At 38.6% G+C, this 22,197-nt stretch overlaps 2 protein-coding genes across 7 annotated transcripts in view; one reads left to right on the top strand and one right to left on the bottom strand.

Moving 5' to 3' along the window:
• The window catches only part of LOC114093381 (basic helix-loop-helix domain-containing protein USF3), a 233,341-nt gene that overhangs the window by 84,095 nt on the left and 127,049 nt on the right, over positions 1–22,197 (bottom strand). The window contains exon 1 of one of the 2 annotated variants that reach the window (XM_071615335.1): positions 5,672–5,747. The exons of the other annotated variant lie outside the window; for it this stretch is intronic. Within the exon in view, the coding sequence (XP_071471436.1) occupies positions 5,672–5,674 (3 nt within the window). The 5' untranslated portion in view covers positions 5,675–5,747. Of the gene's footprint in view, positions 1–5,671; positions 5,748–22,197 lie in introns of those variants that run through there. 2 annotated transcript variants of the gene reach the window in all.
• Positions 3,024–22,197, top strand: part of Sidt1 (SID1 transmembrane family member 1) — a 78,906-nt gene continuing 59,732 nt past the window's right edge. For all 5 annotated transcript variants that reach the window (XM_027936058.2, XM_027936057.2, XM_027936055.2 and 2 more), the window contains exons 1-2: positions 3,024–3,245; positions 21,220–21,341. In XM_027936058.2, the coding sequence (XP_027791859.2) occupies positions 3,024–3,245; positions 21,220–21,341 (344 nt within the window). The remainder of the gene's footprint in view (positions 3,246–21,219; positions 21,342–22,197) is intronic.

The raw sequence follows: 22,197 nt of genomic DNA, 5'->3' as shown, positions 1-22,197 counted from the left end.
CCTGGGTTTGATCCTCAGCACCACATAAAAAGAAAATAAAAGGTCCAACTACAACTAAATAAACAAAATATTTTTTTTAAAAAAATGGTGGCCAACAATGGGAACCAAAAACAAAATTCTGTACCAAAATGAGCCTAGATAGCCAAAGCAAAAGCTAAGACAGCTGGGTTCAGACACAGTGCTGGTCTGACATGTTAATGCATATTGTGTGCACAAGGGGTGAGTATCACACCTGGTAGATAACTAGGATGCACAGTAACAGGATATACAGATAGTACCTCTGTGGAATCTTCTGAAAAATTATGGAAATAAAATGAAAACAAATACAGGTTATTCGGAGCATGATGTAGCAAGAGATTGAGCCACCATCACTTGTGCTTGGCATAGACTCAAAGGTAGGCAGGGGAGAGAAATCTTTGTAGTGAAAAAAAACAAGAGAGCATTTCAGGTACGTGCTGATTGGCTTGTGGTGTGGAGAAGCTGAAGGAAGGCTAACTAGAAGCAAGGCACTTTATGATTTGAGGAGCATATTTGGCTTCCTCTAGTAGATCTTGTGTTGAAAGCAGGGCCAAAAACTAGGTAAGCTGACTCACTGGCCAATCCTAACTTTCTGTACCACTTGCTGCCAAGGTTGTGGTTTGGTACAAGGAACTGGTTGCCACTAAGCTTATAGGTCAGATTCCTGAGTCAGTAGCTGCAGAAGTTATGGGCCAAAGTTTTATTCCCAATGCCCATTTGGATATTCAGTCTCTCAAAGTGGAATTTTGGAGCTGTAGATATTAAAAATACCTACCAATGAACCATATTTTATTTTTTGGTTATTGGTTACAATAATAATGCTAGTTTGCACAACAATTATAAACTTTTAAATATACTTTTAAATACTTTTTTCTTCCTTTTATCCTTACAACAATCTTGTGATTCTGAGATTAATTATTGAAAATAACTCAATGGATTTGGTCTCCAGAATCAGGATTAGATCATAGCACAGAATCATGTGTAGTACATAAGGCAAGTTTTCTGGTAGAAAATAGATACCACCTACAATGGCTTAGGAATAATACTTATATAATAAATATTCATTCTGTGTCCAAGAATCTGTTCCAATTGTTCCTAATTTCATGGCTTAAAGTTAGGACAAAGTTTTGAAGGAAGAATTCTTTCAAATATCTACAAGGCTGTCATGTGGAAGAAGGATTAGGTTTATTCCAGTGGCTCCAGAGGGCTGGACTAGTATAAGTGAATTTGGGAGAAAGGTAGGTTTCAACTAAGAATCTGAAATATCTTTCAAATGAGATGCTTGTCCAGAAAAGAAGGTGTTGCTTTGTGAAACAGCCAGTTCCTAGTGTCTCATAATGTTTAAGACTCCAGTATCCTACATCTCTAGAGACTGCTTTGGACTGGCCACCCCAGCTAATTTCAAAGGCCTTCATAAATTTCAAGTTCAAAGTGAAATTTTGTTAGATTTTGAAAAGAGAAATACACATTATCAATAAAGCAGTTTAAAGCCATTCAAATTGTGGGTGAAATTGTTATGTTTCTCAAAAATAGTAAATTCTACTTAAAATTTTTACTCCTAGACACTTCTTTGAAGGAAATTTTTTTTTTTTTTGCTTACATGTGTATACATTTTCAAGAGCTTATTTTTTAAAGTGAAAATTGTCCTAATAAGGAGTAGTCTAAGTCAATCTTCCATCAGCATTGTTTTCTGATTACAGTTTAAAAACTGTATAGATACTGCATTTATTCCTGATACTTTAATAATTTGTAGGAATTCAATGAGGAAAACAAACATCCTCCTTCATTTGAATGGCAAGTACTAAGATTTAAATCTCTAATCTTAAATCTTTGAACAAGGTCTTTTTTCTTGGTAGATTTTTTCTTTTAATGTCCCTTCAGGTTAACAATTCTATTTTCTTCTAGTTTACAAAATGCTGAAATAAAACAGTCAGTCTTCTCCCACACCTAACTTGGCTGTTTTCCAAGGACTTACCATGGATCCTCTTACTCTACTCCTTACCTGGTAGTATTGCTCTCTAAATCTACAGCCCCAATTTTTGCTGGAAGGGTATTTCATTTTTGTGATGGGCTGTGATTTCTGTTTCTTAAAAAGCAATTTAGGATACTGGGAATTCTCCTGGAATCTGCAAGAAGTCACTGCAGAGGTAAAGCAAGAAAGACGCTGGGAAGAAATGCCTTCTGCATAAATCTAGTTACTCTAGTCCTCTTTGACAAATTCTGGGACTAGACTTCAGGCAGAGCTGAAATTGTCCTCTTTACCATATCTATTTTTTTATGACTGTTCATATTTACATACGTGACACATATAGGGAGAGAGAGAGAGAGAGAGAGAGAGAGAGAGAGAGAGAGAGAGAGAGAGATATGACGTGAGGCTCTCCTGAGAGAATAGGAGGTAACAAGGAAATAAAACAGGTGTCCGAGAAGGGCTCCTTTCAGAGAAGGGAGAATAGAGAATAATCATCATTCACACCCCCAAGAGTTCTCTGCAGAGAGCAACCTGCAAAACCGAACTCGTGCATCCTCTTGGGGGACAGGTTCTTTTGCTTTCTATTTGCTCACCGGCAGCCAGGGTGCATATTTGAAAGGGACCGTATTTCCTCCTCGATGGCTGGTCAAGTCGATTTTTCCAGGCTAATGTATTCAATAGCTCAATAGCTTTTTTGTTATTATATTTGTTGAGGTAAAGGGGGAAGAGATCGGTTGAAATTCTGTCTGGGTAAGTGGGAGATTCTCTGCGATGAGGAAGGCGAGACTTAGAAGCAGGAGGGGAAAGCAACAGACCCCCGCCCCCACAGCACGCGTTCCCCTTACTCTCCACCAGTGATCTCCCTTGGAGACCCCAGGCAGCACATCAATATTTAATCAGCCCTTCGGGGCTGGCCCGGCACTGCTCTCACTGCGCTGAAGCCGGCGCCGGCTCTGCAAACCGCTTTGGAAGGACGGGCTCCCGGATCACCCCCTCCCCAGGGTGGCTCTGCTCCCTGCCCGGCTCGGCGCCCACCATGCGCGCCTGCCAGCGGCACACGCTGCTCTGTGCGCTGCCCTGGCTACTGTGGGCTGTGGCGCCGGGTCTACCAGCGAAGCCCCCCACGCAGTCCGCAGCGCTGCGCGGCGCCCCAAGCGACCCCGCCAGGGGCGCAGATTTCAATCACGTCTACAGCGGGGTAGTGAACCTCAGCACCGAGAACATCTACTCCTTCAACTACACCAGCCAGCCTGGCCAGGTAAGACACTTGCTCCCCTCGCTCGACTCCTAGAACTTGCCAGGTTTCAACGCCTGGGTCGCTTGCTTTGGGTTCCCCTGATAATTGGCCTTGGGACTTAGAAACCGTCATTTCCTTTCTCCGGAAAAGCAATCACTGCCCTGCCAGAGCTGCCACAGCCAGCCTCGCAGACAACTCCGCTTCACCTCGCGCCTACGCCGGCCTGGTCACTGGTAATTGTGGGCTCTGCAGAGGCGCTAATTCCCTGCACCTTCTGCGGGTCCTTGCTCCCTGCTGGGCCTTTCTCCAGGAAAGTCATAATTCCTAGGTTTGCGGGAGGGCAGGAAAGACCGAACCTCTGTTCCCAAACCCGTGCGGGAAAGGAATCTCCTTTCATTTGTGTGATCCAAGACCCTTCTATTTCATTGCGCACGGGGAGGGAGAGCTGCTAAGATTCTAAAATGGAAATCGTGTGAGAATGGACGAAAGCTGCAGAACCTCTGTGTATTCAATAGTCACGTCCTGCCTTTCGGTACCATTGTCACAGTATGTGCTTCAGAGAAGCGAGAAGACCTGGTCAAAGACATTGGAACTGCAGCCATCACCTGATCTGCCCAGGATTTTATCTTAAATAAGGATGAATAATTGTGTGAAAGTTCTAGACTTATTTCTGAGAAAGTTGAGGTGAGACAAGGGCGGAGGATTGTTTCAATAACTGTGCTTTTGACATATATACTCTGATTACATAATTTTAAGAAAATGTATGTGGTTCGCTTTTTTTGTCCCTTCAATATGGTACCTTATGGATCACAGAACAAGAGAGAGAGAATCTACAGTGTACCTGCCTCTGGATCTTCTTCCCATATTGATGCGTTTATTTGTACCTTACTGTGCCAGCATTCCCAACTCCTTTGGAAAATTCCAGAACCAGATGATTGGGATACCACCATATTTCTCCTTCTCTGATTCTTATTCTCATTCAGGCTCACAACTGGAAAACCTCCTTGCTTTAACTAGAAAGGGCTTATATTGTGGTGGGGCCGGGGAGGGGGACAAATGTGCCTTTTGCTACTCCCAGATATCTTCCAATTCTGTGTACTGATGAAGTGCCCTAAGTTTCCCATCTTGAGTCTGTCAGACAACCCTGTGGCACTATGTCCATGGCAGCACAGCCCTTACCCTGCTCCATCCTCCTGTCACCTTCAGGTTGTATGTCCTGTAATGGACAGAGGGACTATGTGCAGTAACTTACATTGCAGACAAGATGGAGGGGGCAGTTTTTATTTCCCAAACCCACTCAACTTCTTCCTATCTAGCATGAGGTCCCCTACAAGTTGGTTGGTTGATATATTACCCATGAGGTATGTTCCCAGCCCTGTGATTCCCATGGAATGGAAAAGTCTGAAAAACCCCATGATCTCTGCGGTATAATATCAGCTTCTCCCTCAGTCATTGGTAAGGAAACAGCTTACACATGCAAAGTAAATCCTAGCATCAGACTTTGATGTTTCTTGCAGTGCTGCTTTGAGATAAACTAACTGCTTTTAAAAAAAAAAATCCTTTTAGTTGTAGATGGACACAATACCTTTATTTTATTTATTAATTTTTATGTGGTGCCGAGGATCAAACCCAGTATCTCACGCATGCAAGGCAAGTGCTCTGCCACTGAGCCACAACCCTAGCCCAAATTGACTGCTTTTTAAACGCTGATTTTGATTTTCCCTCCCTAGTTCTGTGTAAATTTCTCTACTACAGCACAAGTTGCTGTGTATGCAGTTGAGGTCACCTACTTGATTTTCCTACTAAACCTTGAGTTATTGAAGGCAAAGATACAATCATGTTCATTACTGTATCTTAGTATCTAGTGCAGTGCCTGGCACATATAGATTTATAATTTTTTTAAAAAAAATGAACAAGTAAGTGAATAAAAGTCTACAACACCTTTAAGCTGAAGTTAAAATATGCATTGCTTTCAATTTAATAGGTTCGAATATGTGAGATCATTTCATATAAAAACAAAAATAAATTTTACTTTTAAGAGGAACAAAAAATTTTAAAATATTCTATTGTGTCCTTTATATGTTGCCTGTATGTGTGTTTAAATGTCTTTTATTGAAACCAATTTCTGTAATCCCAGATACTTGGGAGCCTGAGACAGGAGGATTTTGGCTTCAAAGCCAACCAGCAATATAATAAGACACCATTAAAAAAAAAAAAAGATAGTACCTTTATTTTATGAAACAATGTTTTTTAAAAAGTTGTCAACCTTACAGTCCTTTGAATTTTCACTAAAATGTTACTACTAGTCTGAGAAATACAAACTTGAGAATCATTTCAATTATTTTAATGTCGGTATGCACTAATATAAAACAGATGTCAAACCTTACAGTTTTCTGAGACATATTTTCAATATGTAAATGAAAGAGTGGAACCCCCAATCTACTTACCATAGGAAATTACCCTCTTCTCTCCAGCCATGTTCCTGTTGATTTTTCCAGAGATGACCATTTCCAGATCTTTCTGTCCAAACCATTACTCTCATTTTCTACTGATGGCCTCCTCTCTTCTTGATCTGCTTTGCCCCAAGTTGAAGAACAATGTCATGAACATAGGTGGTGGGGGTAGCAGAATTTTACTGAAGGTTTGAAATAACACGAGGGAATTGTACCACAGCACAGGGTAGATGAGACATTGGGGATATAGCTCAGTGGGTAGAGTGTTTGTCTTGCATGTACAAGGTCCTGGGTTCAATCCCCAGCACCACCACCAAAAAAAAAAGAAAGAAAGAAACTTAGGCAACACTATCTAAGGGGAGATCTCAAGAGGGTAGCTCTTTCTTTCAGGCCCTGAACTACCAACATTTTCCAAATGCTGGCTTCCACACTCTAAATTTTTATTACTCTCTCATGTTGAACTTTTTTTTTCCCCTCCACTGTCAACTTCAAACTCACTAAGGAGCTCTGCTAAATAAAGATCTGTAATCTCTAGAGCAGAAACTTAGACTAGACTGGTTTTCCACTAACCTGACCAATGTCTCAGTTGGTCAGGGTCTCTTTCCCTGCAGGGTTATTTCCCATCACCTTTCTTCAATCAGCAAAAATTGAGGTTTAGAAAAAAAAAATTTGAGTTTTAATCTTTCACCCCTTCCTCTTCAAGCCATTGTTGTTTTCCTTTTGCCTTTCAGGAGAATGTCTAATATAAATTTAGGCTTTGGTGAAGAAAGAAAGGAGTTGTGGGTGCCTTGCTCCTAATACTTTCCATCAGCCACTGCATTTTCCATACCAAATGCTGTCCTAGAGGATGGGTTTACCCAGCCGTGTCATGCTAAGTTAGCTGGACTCAGCACCAGGAAAAGTCTTGTATGCCTCCCAGCCATAGAGTCATATAAATATGAAGTTGCCATTTAGGGAAAAAAAAAAAAAAAACCTAAAACAGTGGAGTGACTAGTGTGAAGAAAAATAATGGAGATAATGACTGAAGGTGCAGGTTAGGCAAGATCAGGTTCATTTCATCTCTCTGGAAAGGAAGTTTCTGGAGACTTTCTTTAAGAGGAATAGGGTTACACTGTGCAAACAGGGTGTTCTGTAACCACAGGGCTCATTCATACTACAAGGAAATCACCTTGTTGGAAAGTCACCAGGGATCTGTTTGGGACAGAGGGCATAAACTGAAGTGTACCGGGTAATGAGAATATTCTTGTAGAGACTGGCAAGGCAATGACCAGATGTTTCTGTGTAAGGTAGATGGTAATAAGAAGCCCTTAAATAAAAATCTAACCACTGCACAACAGGTTATCTCTTCTGAGGCTTTAAATAACAGAACTGAATGTTTGTCATAGAATTTGAAATGTTTCCCTGGAAATGTCTCTTATGTTTATTAAACTGAAGCATTTGTCTTTTAATGACATGTATTATGCATTTCTGTACCCAGAGAACAATCTTTGGCTTTATTAATATCAACCAATGGTTTTATATCCAGAAATTTGGGAGTTTTATAGTTTCATATTTTGTGTTTAGGTATATTATCCATTTGAGGTTCCTTTTTGTGAAAGGCAAAGTTTTTTTTTGTTTTTTGTTTTTTTAAGAGTCAAACTCAAATTTATTTAACAGATCTCAAGGTTAAGGTTTCTATTTAGGCCATTATTATTATTATTTTGCATATACTGTCCATTTGTTCAGCACCATATGTTGAAAAACCCTCCCTATATTCTTAGTATGTTTGCATTTACTGCCTGCTTTGGAACAAAGCAACTCCACACCTGGTACTTAGTGTTCTTATTATCATTCCCCACCTTCCCTTCTGCTGCCACCACCTCTAATGCCTGACATTCTCTTATCTCTCCTTTTTGCTCTGCATCTTATGTTTCTATGAATCTCTCATTTTTTTAACTTTCCAATCTCTTATGAACATGGACATTCCATCAAGTTTTCCTTGCTTCTCTGGACATGATCTCCTCTACTTGCTTGAGGCTTTGCTAACTGCAAAGATACTCTGTCTTATTTGTTCCAGGAGGTAAGTTTTGTTTCTTACTCCTGGTTCAGAGCCATGATGAATAACTCAGTTACTAGAAGCTGGTCTCCTGATGACCAAGATTTTGCTATGGAGTTTGAACAGTACCAACAGTGGAGGATGAAAAGGAAATGTTATTGGGGCAGACAGTCAATATTTGAGTTGACTTCATGTGCCACTCTTTCCTTTGCTCAAGTCAAAATAGTTGTCTTTTTCAAGTCTGCTTAGCTACAGAAATGAAATTTTTTTGAGACTTCCCTTGAGACTTTCTGTTCTTTTTTCTATCACTAAAAGAAACTTATATAAAATATTCTTTGAAACCAAAAGAAAGGGCTAATTGTGTTTTAAACTTAAGATTAAAGAACCTTTTAAGTCAATCTCTTCTCACTTAACAGGAGGAAGACTGAAAGCCAGTGAAATAAATTACTTATCCAAAAATCACAAATCTAGTTTAAAGCAAATCTAAGAATGTATCTTAAGTTCCAGAAGATATTTTCTCAGGATATTTCTATTAAATCACTCTCCTTCCCACAAGAGCATATATACCTGTAATGATTATCAACAACAATAACCTTAAAATACTATAGTCTCATTCTCACAGCCACACCTTTTGGTTTAAGACTCATGTTTAGCTTCCTTACAATTACTGAAAAGTGAAACAAGATTTTTATCATTGTTTTTCCCCCATGAATTATCCAAGCATTCTTTGGTCTGTGTATATCAGGCAAGCAGGGCAGAAACTAAGTCAAGCTATGAAGTTGGCAGATTTTCTTAAGTATTTCAGAGAACCACAGCCACCACCAAACATGAGCTTACAGTGACCTCTCTGGATCCCAGAGGGCCTGTCTTCATCCCTTTAGGGTTTTTGTTTTCATCAAGATACAGGGCAGCTTGGAGGCCCATGCAACTAACCTGTTACTTCAGGGCAGTGTTATTCCTTAGAACTGGTATTTCTGGATCCTCACTAAGCAGCCATGAAGATAAGCCACAATAAACAGGACTAACTGACTGTTTCTGTCCTTCGAGATTAACTGCCCTGTTGTGGACAGAGTGACTCATAGCTATTATAATTAACTTCCTAACTGGAAGCATATGTTGTGAGCCCCAAACAGGAATGCCCACAGTTTTATTTCTTCCATCTACCTCCTAAAAGATTCCTGTATTTGTCTTCCTCCCTTTCCATACCACTCTCACCAGGAAGAATTATATGTTTCCAGGAAAGAGAGACAATGATTATCTTCAAAACAGAAGGATAAGGAGAGACAAACAGTGGTGAAGTTTTGGTGTGAAGAGGGATCGGGGAAAATTATGAATAGTGAAGCCCCCAAATGACCATTAGGTGTAAGAGAAATGGACAGGGAAGGGAAGAGGACATAGAGTCAGGCAAGTTTCTTGTCTACAAACAACAGAAATCAACCTGCTAACATAAGTAGAGAAACGTGAGTTACCAGCCTGAGACAACATTTAGGACCAAGAGACTAAGCCATAGGAAACCACAGCCATAGTTATGCAGCAGGAATGGCTCAGCAGGAATGGCCCACTCTGCCATCACTGCCTCTACTACCATTGCATATAGCCTCCACGTGTGCCCCATTGATGTCTCCATCACCAGTGAAATCTAAACTTCCTTTCATCTTTGTGTCATTTCCTCTCAACTGAAAGTGCCAAATGGATGCATAGGTCATGCATCTGAGCCTTTGGGATCTATAGGCTGCCTTGTCCATCCCCCATAAAGTTCACACAGTGGGATGGAATAGGGGATTTTCCTCCATAACATGCAACAGTTTTGGATGCCGTACAGCCTACAAACAAACCCTTCTAAAAGCTCTCATGGGCCAGGCCCGGTGGCACACACCTGTAATCCCAGCAGCTTGGGAGGCTGAGGCAGGAGGATGGAGTTCATAGCCAGCCTCAGCAAAAGCAAGGCACTAAGCAACTCAGTGAGGTCCTGTTTCTAAATAAAATATAAAATAGGGCTGGGAATGTGGCTCAGTGATTGAGTGCCCCTGAGTTCAATCCCTGGTATCAAAAAAAAAAAAAAAAAAAAAAAAAAAAAGAAAGAAAGAAAAAGAAAAGTGCCTCATGGGGTGCACTGAAGCTAGTGCATTTGTTGGAGAATAGCTAATGTAGACCCAGACATTGGCAGGAAGAACACTGGTATGCACACGCTACCTTCTATCTATTCCCATTTAAAGAGGAGCATCTCACCTGAATTCTTCAGAAAAGAATTCAAAGAGGATATTTCACCTCTGCCATATTGTCACTCCACAGTTAGACATGGTTTATTCTCCCCTAAGGCCCCTTCTGCTATCTTGAGAAGTTGTCTTTGAAGACTTTGAAAAGGAACATGTTTGTAGATGATCAATTTTGTCTTGTTTAGAAAGCAGTTCCTTTAGATAGCACTTATATCCTATAAACACTTATTTACAGTTATAAATGGCACCAATTGGGCAATAAATTTTATACAGAAATAAATAGCTAATAAGCACAGATAATTTACAATCATCACAAAAATTTTCTGATGCTTCTCCATCTTCAGAGCATTAATTAAGTAGGCTTCAAAATAGCTCTAGGAGGAGCTTGCCTGCTGTGCAATCAGTCAGCATATAAATAAAATCTGGGGAGTGGATCCTTGGGTTTGGCTCAACCATAAAATAATTATTTTTTGAAAGTCTCCTTATAGGAAAAGACTGAGCAAGAGATAGAAGGAGGCAGGAAATTTAAAGAGGAGAAAAGGAATCACATACAAATGAACAGTCTCATACCCCAAAGAATGGTGAACTAGTACAGGTTGCTGGCTGTGTCCCAGGAACTGAGCCTGGAGATGCTCAGAGATAAGCCAGTGGAATTGAGAAACCAATGCAAAAATGGAGAGAAACCCTGTTGAGACAGAAAACGGGTAGGTATTGAAGCATGAGGCACAGGCAGCTCACGGTTAGGTTAGAGTCTTCTGGACATACCTGTATTGACATCAGCTCCTGTGAAAAATATCTAGGACAATATTGCCTAAAGTGTGCTTCATGGAATAATTGTTTTAGAAGACAAGTCTTGACACTGCATTTAGAACTAAGACATGTTTTGACTGTCCAGCATGTGAACCCCATTCCCATGTGTTTGGAGGAATTCCCCACTTCATGGGTCTCAGCTGGAGGTGGTTCCCCTTCCATGTCAGAGTTGAACACCAGGTACTTGCTTTCTCATCTTCCCTGCTGCTTTCACAACCCCACACCCGTCCAACTCAGGCATAGGCATATAGCCTAGGTGCTGCCAATAAGAACAGATTTCCTCAGATTTTGATTTGGGAGCCAATGATGCAAGGAAGAAGTTATTCAGCAGCAATTGAAGCAACATTGTGTGTCCAGGGATGACTATGGAAACAGTGGCAGCACTTAAAACCTTCCAAAGGCTTTCTGTTGCCCTTAGAATAAAGCCCTTATGTCCCTAACATGGTTTATAACACTCTTCAGGAAAATAATGGCCTTCCATGCTTCAGGAAAATTGATTTTCCTTCAATTCTTTAAACATGTTTCTCACCTTCTCTCTCATTTCCCCTTTCCTTATGTTTCTACACTATTCCTTTTATTTGTAAACTTTTCTTGCTCTGCCCCAACCCACCAACCCATTTTTCTGGTCTTTTTCTACTCATCTTTTAGGGAAAATATTCTCCCAAATATCTATGTTATGCACTCTTGCAGAAGCTTAAATGGTGATAAAACGGGTTAATTGCTATCCAGCATGCAAACCTCTGATCTTCATGAGGAAAGGAGTTCACGGTGATGATTGACATATCTCTGTGTTCAGTGTAATGCTCGACACAGGGTAAGGAGTCATATATTTATTGAAAAAACACAGTTTATCTTAAAATAACCAGAGTCTGACTGTGTATTGTTCTGCATCCCTGGGCCACCAATGATTATACATCTCTTCAATGGTTACCCATGTTTTTAGTGAAATTGAAATTTTTAAAATATATTTTTAGTTGTAGATGGACACAATACTTTTATTTTATTTATTTATTTTTATGTAGTGCTGAGGATCAAACCCAGTGCCTTGCACATGTGAGGCAAGTGCTCCACCACTGAGCTGCAACCTCAGCCCCGGAATTGAAATTTTTAATATAAAATTTAGATCATAAACTAAAATGTAAAGGCTTATATAAGTATATTCATGTTGAGATCATTGTTGGCATAATGAAATTGGTGTGATGGGGTCTATAAAGCACTCTTCATAGAGAAATGCACTGAATACAAAATGTTGAGAATCTGAAAGCATAGGAAGCAAATAGTTCCCAAGGGATAAACTGCTCTTTTCAATGAGATGAATGAACTGTTTCTAGAAGCCAGGCTGTGAAAGGAAATTAATACCCTATGGGATATGGACCTAAAGCTTCTCCTGTGTCAGGGATGATTTGGCTTATAAGATTGTCTCCAAACCAGGGCAACAGGCAGTCAGTTACTAATTGATTGATGAATGGATAGGAGTGGAAAAGTGTTATCCCAACCCAAAGCACAGTTGGGACATTTCTGCCTGATGTTTTGCAGGTCACAACACCATTCCACATCACCTGCCATTTGGTTGACAATGGATGCTGCCCAGAGAAGTGAATAGTCTGGGTGTCATCATTCTAACTCTATAATTGAGGAACCTGAGATCCAGAGAATTTAACAGATTCATCAAAGGCCACCAAGTTTGTAGATATTACTGCCAGAAATAGAAACCACGTCTATATATCTTTCTTCATTGTGGTATAAGTATACAAAAATTTTCTGAGGCTGAATCGGACTGAGAGAATTAAAACAGTCACATCAATAATGTCAGGAATTGTTTTCATGTTTATAATTTTTTTTAAAAAAGTATAACTTTTGATTGAAGCTGCTAAGCTTAATGTAGTATAGTTAGGAAAATCTTGGGATGAAATGTTTCATTTATAGGATGCCCTGGCCTCCAATGAGAAAGGGATCCAGGACTTAGCAGCTGTTTTGCTGACCAGCAGCTGTTTTTATATACCAGTTACATGTGAATGCTCCTACCAGTCCTGCCCTCAACGGTGACATGCAAGCTTACAAAACAAATTTTGCAAAGTAGCAGATTACAAAGTCAGCATATAAAAATCAAAAGCTTTCCTAAATACCAATAATGAACCTGCTGAGAAAGAAATCAGGAAAACAACTTTATTCACAATAGTCTAAAAAAAAAAAATACCTAGGACTAAATCTAACCAATTAGGTGAAAGAAGGCTACAACGATAACTGTAGAACATTGAAGAAAAAAATTAAAGAAGACGCAAAGATATGGAAGGACCCCCCCATGTTCATAGATAAGCAGAATTAATATTGTTAAAATAGCCATACTACCAAAAGCAATGTACATATTCAGTGTCAAAATATCAATGACATTCTTCACAGAACTAGAAAAAAAGGGCCTAAAATTCATCTGAAAGAATAAAAGAATCAGAATAGCCAAAGCAATTCTAAGCCAGAAAAGTAACACTGGAGGCATTACAATATCTGACTTCAAATTATACCAGAGAGCTATAATAACAAAAAACCGCATGGTACTGGCATAAAAGTGGACACTTACATCAATGATATGGAATAGAAGACCGAGAGAAAAACCCACTCATCTACAATCATCTGATCCTTGACAAAGTTGCCAAAAACATACATTGGAGAAAAGACATCCTTTTTAAGAAATGCTGCTGGGAAAAATGAAAATTGATAGACCCTTGTCTCTCACCCTGCACAAAAAGCAACTCAAAATGATCAAAGACCCAGGTATTAGACCAGAACCTACGCAACTCCTAGAAAAAAACACGGGGTCCAAACATTCCAGCATATAGACATAGGCAATGACTTTCTCAATAGGACCCCTAAAGCTCAGGAAATAAGGCCAAGAGTTAACAAATGGAATCACATCGAATGAAAAAGCTTCGGCAGCAAAGGAAACAATTAGGAATGTGAAGAGAAAACTTACAAAATGGGAAAAAATCTTTATTAGTTACTCTTCTGACAGAGTATTAATATCAAGAATATAAAAAGAACTCAAAAAACAGCACCCCCAAATCAAATAACCCAATTAACAAATGGGCAAAGGAATTAAACAGACAATTCTCAAAAGAAGTAGTGATACCACTCCCCAATGATACCACACTCAGTATTTACCCTAAAGAATTGAAGTCCTCATACTATAGTGAGTGATACATACATACATAGGCTTATAGCAGCATAGTTCCCAATAGCCAAACTATGGACAGTGATATTGGCCAAACTATATTGTTATATTTTGTGCATATATTGATTGTAACAGCAAATCCCATTATTGTGTATAATTATAATGCACCAATAAAAAAACATGGGGAAGAAAAAGAAAAAAAGTTTCCTTATAAAGCACCTTTGGGCCTAGGCCAGGGTCATTCTGAGTTCTTGATAATTCAACTGTTGAACTGAATTTGGCTTCAGAGAAGTTTATTGAGTATTTTGTGTTGATATCTATTACATATAAAAATAGCTTTCATTTTAAAAAAAATTCTCTTGTATTTGATTGTCTTGATGACAACTGGTTCATAAATTATTCTGGTTGTTTTATTTCTATGTCTAGAATAATAATAATAATAATTACATATATATATATATATATATGTAATATATATATATTATATATAATATAATATATATATATCCATCCCTCAAAAATTTGAAATTACTTACTAATAAAATTATCTACACTAGGAAAAAAAAGTATCACAGTATTGAAAGGTAAACTGAGACACAATAACATTTTTAAAGAGTTTATTTGAACAAATGACAATTCATCAGTCATGCAGCGCCAAACCAGATATGGTTTGGGTACTTAGCCAAAGGAACGAAAAAAGAACATTTTGAAAGGTAAATACAGAGATGAAGCAAAGAAAATATTTGATTGGTTATAGTTTTATAATTACTATATTTGGTATATCCTGTTGGGTTGTAAGTTGGTTATATTGGTAGGTAATATAAAATAGTCTGTGGCTTCTGATTGGTTAGTTTTAGCTTCATTTTTCCTTAATGTAGGAATTGACAAGCAATAGCTCAAGTAAAGTTTTGCTTGACTGCCTGTTTGCCACATCCTTGAGCAAGAAGAAGCCTTAGGAAATGAGAGTTATTGTTCATCAGTAAGTAAATGCAAAGGTTTTTTTTTTATCGTTATTATGAAACTTTTTAGGTAAGTAAATAAGCATAGCAAATAATGTAAAAGACGTATTACCCATCTTAGGAAAAGAACAATTATAGTTATCTGTTTACCCTCACCCTGATCCTTTTTCCTCATCTCCCAAAGTAACCAGTTTTAGGAGATGATCCTTCACAGCCCTCTTGATTTTTGCACATCTTACAAAGAAGTGTTGACTGGAAACAAAGACAGTGTCTCCCTCTGGAGCAAATAGCAGATAGGCTTACTGCCCATTATAAAAGATTTTGATTCCCTAAAATCTCAGGGTTCCTCGGAACCCTGTTGTGCAACTCACTGCATGTATGTGCCCCCATTTATACCTTTACAGTTCTGGGCAAGCAGAAGTGATGCTAATACCGCTTGTCATGACAGTAGTGATAAAGTTCTTTGTCTTCAAGCCAGGAGACTTTTATCTTCTCCCAGTATTGATGAAATTTTAGCAAATAGGGTAAAGTCTCAGATCCTCCAGAGTTCTTGAAGTCTACAGTTTTACATTTAGCACTTATTATTTTCATTATGTATATTTTACTAAAGATGAATATGTAAAAATATAGTATTGTTTTACTTGATCTCGAAGTTTACATAAATGGGACCATGCAGTATGTATCCTCCAGAAACCTGAAATACACTCAATTTATCCTCTAGAGATTTATCAATGGATCTACCCAGTCCATTAACTTTTAACCATTGTATAGCATTTAATTTATTAAATTTATACAATTTATTCATTCATACTTTTGTTGTGTAGTTTATTTTTGTGTCATTTAGGTGTTTCAAGTCTTATTATTGCAAATAATGCTGGCAGTGAAATTTTTTGTTCATGATTCTTTGTACATATGTAGGAATTTTTTTGTGTATAAACTTAAGAGTGTAAATGCTAAAATGTAAAGCAAATTCATCTTCATCTTCCATCTGAATGGTTGTACCAAATTGCATTTTGGTTTGCAATATGCAAAAGTCCTTTTTTACTTTACATCTTTGAAAATATGGTAGCATCACACTTTTGAGGTTTTACCTGTCTGTTGAGTATACAGTAGTGAATGTCCTTTTACATGTTCTTTGGTCATTTTTGTCTCCTTAAGTTGCTGTTATATCCTTAACCCATTTTTCCATTGGTGGTTGTGTTTTTATCTGATGAGTTTTAAGAGTTCTTTGTATGTTTATATGTTTAAGCTACTGGTATTCTGGCTATTATAAATGTATAAATAAACTGGGCACAGACCTGTAATCCCGACTGAGGAGGCTAAAGCAGGAGGATCTCAAGGTCAAGGCCAGCCTCAGCAATTTAGGAAGATCCTATCTCAAAATAAAAGATTAAAAAGGCTGGGGATGTAGCTCTGTGATAAAAGTGCCCCTGGGTTCAATCTTTAATAGGAAGATGGGGGCAGGCAGGAAAGAGCGAGGGAAGAAGGGAAGAATAACATGTCCTAGTCTGTGGCTTGTCATTTTCATGATTTATGGTGCTAATATAGTTTCCAGATTTCCTAGTGGAATAATAGAAGATTCATAGTATTGTTTAGTGGAGTCAAGGATCTAAAATAGTGATGACAGGATATTCTGACCAACCATTTTGTAGAGACTGGAACACAGGAAGAAGCTTGGGTTCTAGTCATGATTCTTCTATGACTGAGCATCACTGGAGTCCCATTACCCCCATGGCTTGGGCTCCTCATCTGTAGATGGGAGAGTTGGATAGATGATCTCCCTGAGCACCTTCCCAGTAGGTTTTCTAACACTATGAGTCATGCTCTTATGCACAAACAGGCAGTGGCAGGAGAGCCCAACTTCCCTAACATGAAGGAACAGCCTCTGTGTCACTTCTCCTGACGCCCCCATGGAGTAGTCACCTTATCCTCACTGTGTCCACAGCAACTGCTCATATTACTGTCACGATTCTCCTGGCATTGTGCTGTTATCAGTGTGAGTACTATTTGTGCCTCTGAGTAGATCACAAGCCCTTTAGGACAGGGCTGCCTTAGCATATCCTCAGCATCCCCTGTAATTCCCAAGTTAGGTCAACCCTCAGTGAATGTTTAATGAATGATTACAGGACCATGGGAAGAAAAGGAGGGAGAATGGAAGGTCTTAAACAGCTGCAGATATTCACCCAGTGAACACAGGAGAGTTGTTAAAATATTTACACATCAACCAAAAGGACCATCAGCAAATAGTTTTATAGCTGTTTTACAAGTGGAGTCTATTTTTGAAGATCACACAGGCAAATTCTGGTGTACTTAATAATGGAAGCCAATACTCTCTGAGTTGTAATCTGATGTTCCAACTAAAAGGCTGAATTGTCATTATTTTAGCAAAAATAAATTAGAGTTTGAATTAAACTCACTTTTGTCCTTTTTGTGCAACAGAAATTTATTACTTACAATTTTGAACTTTTCCCTACCGACGTATTCTAAAAGATTAAAAAGGGAGTCTCTAAGCTGTGAGGCCTTTCATAATCATGATCTATATAATATCAGAGGTAGAAATACTTAAATAAATTCTTTTAGCTGTAATGCAATTCCCTGCTTGTAGTAAATGTAGGAGAAAACAAATCTACGTAATAAAAATACTTGAGTTGTCATGACAACAGTAAGAAACAACAGGAGGAAAACTCTTAGCCCTTAAGAATGGTCTGTTACAAGGTGTCAGAACCCATTAAGTATGGTCAGTACTCTATCCTTCATTTAGCTCTGCCTTTACACAGCTGACTTCACAGCTGCAAATGTAATCCAATTTTCTCAGCTGCACATTAGCTTCTGGAAACAAATTTTGAACAGAGCTCTTTATCCTTTCCTGAGGGTAATATATTATCTATTCATCTTGAAAAACTGCCCAGTGTCCTCTATCTCCTACTCTAATATTTTCATTGTAATTTATTATGTCAGCATTGTCAGCTCCTGGTTTTAGTATGACTAGTAAGAACATTATTAAATAATAAAAAGTAAGTGGATTACAAGATCCACCAGGGTGGGAAGATGAACAGTGGAGTGAGGATAAACATGGCAATCTTACAGTTGTTCTGCAGGCCCAGTTTTGGCCCCAGCAAACACCAGCTTCCAAATGTGTTATAACATTGGTGAGCTCCTAGATATGCATCTCATAATAATGGGCAGTTGGTGATCAGCTGACAAATGGGGTCATCCATTAGATCATTTCTAGGGAACAGTACTTCCCAAAGTTAGGTCCCAAACCAAGTACATCTGAATACCCCAGCATGCTTGTTAAAAATGCATTGTTTAAATTTCTATTCCTAATCTTCTAAATCAGAAATTTGGTGGTTGGCTTAAAGATATGAATTGCTAAGATTTGAGAATCCTTGCCTTATCTCAAAAGTGTGAAAAAAAATTGAAGGCAATCCCCTCTGGTACTAAGTACCTAAGAAAGGCAAATAAGGTTGATTCCTAAGTGAATAAAAGGAAAGAAGACAGCTAAAAATGAAATTTACCTATTTCACAGTTTTCCTTAGGATTACCTTGGTTCTAACTGCTATGAATTTAAGCCAGACTAAAACCTGCTCTATAATGCTGGTGTTTGTATTATACCTCAAAAATAAGCATTCTAAGGTAAATCATTCTGCTGGTCTCTAGCATGCCAAAGATGAAGTTCGCAGCTTCCAAGAGCCAAACAACTAAACTAACAGTTAAAACATTGTGTGGTCCACAATGAGATACAGCTTCACACCCACTAGGATGGTTATAATAAAAGACATAAACAAGTGTCGAAAAGGATGTAGAGGAAATGGAAACCTATACATCACTGATTACAAATAATTAGAATGTAAAATGGTGTACATTTTGGGAAAACATTTTGGCCATTCATTAAAAGGTTTCAACTAGAGTGACCATGTCTCCCAGCAATTCCACTCACGGGTATATATCCCAAAGTATTAAAAACATTGTGTTAGTCAGTTCTTCATCTCTGTGACCAAATTACCTGATAAGAACAATTTAGAGGAGCAAAAGTTTATTTTGGGCTCACAGTTTCAGAGATTCAATCCATGGTCAGCCAACTTCATTTCTGTGGGCCTAAGGTAAGGAAGAGTATCATAGTGGAGGAAAACTCCTCAGCTCATGTCAGTCAGGAAGCCAAGAATGAGAGCAAGGAACCAGGGACAAGATATAATCCCCAAAGGCATGCCCCCAATGACCTGTTTCCTCACACCCCATTCTGTCTCCAGTTACCATCCAGAAGACCATTCAAATTATAAATCCATCAAATGGATTAATCTGATGAGATTATGAAATCAGAGTTTGAGACAAAACTTGATTCTCCTCTTTATTGGGGGAGTTGGGGGGTTCTATGTAAACTTCAGGCCTCTGCAACCAAGAAAGCCCATTTCAGTGTTGACTGCTAATCACAGCAGGAGCTGCCTACCAGCCTCAGCTCTCAGGGTCACAGCCATATGACTTTATCATCCAAGCCTTGTGTTTGTTTTTTTTCTGCCTGAATATCCTTAAAATAACAATCAATAAATGTTGTTTGCCTGAAAATTAAACATTATTTCAGATTTAATTAAAGAACAAGATTAGCAAATCTGTAGATCATGCTTTCATGTTATCTGAAGACCATCAGAAGACCTGGGCTCTGAAAAACTAAAGAAAGATTACTGTTTAGAGGGTCTTAGAACAAGAGTTTATATCAGACCCGATTTACCTAACTCCACTAACTACCTATCTTTAAATCTGGCTTAACTAAGGGATATAGCACCAGGCATAAAAAGCCTAACTGGGCTGTCAAGGAGGTCACACTGGTGATGGACTGAGTTAAGAGAATGTCTTTGGGGTGGAAGAAGGCCCTAGCAATGAACAGTATGAAGGACTTAGAATCAGTAGAACTATTGATTGAAGGAGCTAGAGAAGTAGGAATAAAGGATGCCACTCTGGTTTCTGGCTTAGATGAACTGCATGGTAAAACTATTTATCAAGCAAAGGAATTCAATAAAATTAAAGTGAGGGCTGAAGACAGTGATAAGTTCCATTTCAGACACATTGACTTTCAAGTGCCTGTGGAATATCCAGAACTTAGGAGAGAGGTCTGCACTAGAGATACAGTTTTGACAATTACCAACTGCAGCATAATTTCCATAGAAACATGTAGAGTGTAGGCACAGGAAAACACTCCCCTTCATGAGCAAGTGCTTCTGATCAAATTAACAAATTACTCTTAGACTGTGTGAATATTTAAAAAGTGAAACAGTGACTGGATCAAGGTGAGTGGGCACTATGAGCTAAGTTGCAATATAGAATGCACACACCTTTGTGTCCTCTCAGTTTCCATTTTGAATGTGTTATAGATCTTCAGGTCTGATTGCAAGATTTTCTTATTTTATAAAGGAGTTTTCAAGAGAACACTAAGGCAGTGTGGAAAATCATGTGGAAAATCAAATTTTACCTTTCTTTCTTAACTTGCCTTTCTTCTCTTTTGTTCTCTTTGACATTGTTTATGCTATTGTAAAACTGGAAGTAAAACACCAAAACCATCGACATCACTTTCTATCTTCAAAACAGGCATGACAGGATTAAGACCTCGAATTGATATGTATATTTGGAAGGAGCCATGGAACTGCTGATATAAAGGAACATTTTGTGGGGTGGGGATAAGGGGTTGGTTTATACCTTGGACCAGGGAAAGGAGATGAACGCTCAGCCCCTGTGGTCTCTGGTCCTGGGACACATCATGATTTGTCCATGGGAATATCAAACCCTCTATCAGGCTTTAATAAAATGTGGCCATAACATTTTGATTTGAAACACAAAATGAGTCCCCAAATCAAAGTTAAAGTTTGTCAGCAACTGAGGGTCTTATAGGGTAATAATTTGGTGGGGGGGGGGTGAGGTTTTTTTAAAAAGATATTTGTATCTTTTGTATTTATATTCAAATAAAAATAAAAACATCAATATCTTTTCCTTTTCTATTCTGGGCTTATTCTTAAAACCTTGTGTTGACTGTTCAGTTCAAACTCAGCCTGCTATTTGAAGGCTCTATAATTTGGCACCATCCAAGACCAATTGAATCAGAATTTGTGGGAAGGGGATGGACCAAAGGATCAATTTTATTTTTAATTTCCTCAGGTAATTTCAACATACAATCAAGGTTGAGACTCTCTCCGGTTACAGTATAAAATGAGGGAAACAACTGGGTCACTTGAATTATTGTGAGAAACAAATGGCAGAAATCAAAGTTTGCCTCAGCTTGGGATGGCATCTGTGCTGTGGGTGTGTGTGCACATGTGTATGTGTGCATGCACATGGTTTGGATTTCTTCTCTCTGCCCTGCCATGCAGGTGACTGCCGTGCGGGTCTATGTGAACAGTTCCTCTGAGAACCTCAACTATCCAGTCCTTGTTGTGGTTCGTCAGCAAAAAGAGGTGCTATCTTGGCAGGTTCCGCTGCTCTTCCAAGGACTGTAAGTGATTCTTTTCCCAGATGGTTTCATTACATTTTGTTTTCTTCAATGTCCTGTAACCGATGATCAGTTGGTTTTCTAGTGAAAGGAGAAATCAGACATGGGAACATTGAGATGTCATGAATGCAAAGTGCAAATAATGTTTGTGGTGCATACCCTGAACTGTTCATCTCCGTTCCATTTCCATCTGCTTTGAATTTCACATAAGCACTGTTCTTAGATTTGCAGCAACTGGAAAAAAAATTGTTCCTTCATTTATTTATTTTTAAATAGTGAGACAGGGTCTTATTAAGTTGCCCAGAGTGGCCTCAACCTTACAATCCTCCATCCTCAGCCTCCCAAGTAACTGGGATTACAGGCATGTACCACCATGCCTAGCTCCCTTTTACAGTTTTTAAATCTACCATAGTTTTCTCCTGGTTGGGAAATGGGTCATCCAATAGCCATTCCGTGAGTTAGGCCTAGCAGTGAGCATATAAATAAGCAGTAACCTCCCCCACCCCCATGCTGGTGTACTCTTCATTCAATAATATTTATAGATCACTATTAAGTGGTAGGTGCTGAGGATACAACTATTAAAAAAAAAAAAAAGTCCTTGTTCTCACCGAGTTTTCATTTTCTCAGGGAAGAACTATGTAAGGCATTACCACACTAATAAGGAAAATCCAAAGACACAGAATATGGTATTAGACATTTTCAAAGGTTCAGAAATTTGAAGATTGAAATAGTGGCTCTGATAGCTTAGACTATTAGATCTAGGATTTTCTTTACCTTCTATTTTAACAACAGTTAAAAGAGTAGAAAAATGGAATCAACCAGTTTTTTTTTTAAATTAGGTTGTCCATCCCCCTCAATA

This window comes from Marmota flaviventris, chromosome 8, assembly GCF_047511675.1.
Source record: "Marmota flaviventris isolate mMarFla1 chromosome 8, mMarFla1.hap1, whole genome shotgun sequence".
NCBI classification, from domain to species: Eukaryota; Metazoa; Chordata; class Mammalia; order Rodentia; family Sciuridae; genus Marmota; species Marmota flaviventris.
Note: the sequence above shows the minus strand (reverse complement) of the source record. Positions and strands in the feature narration are given on the sequence as shown.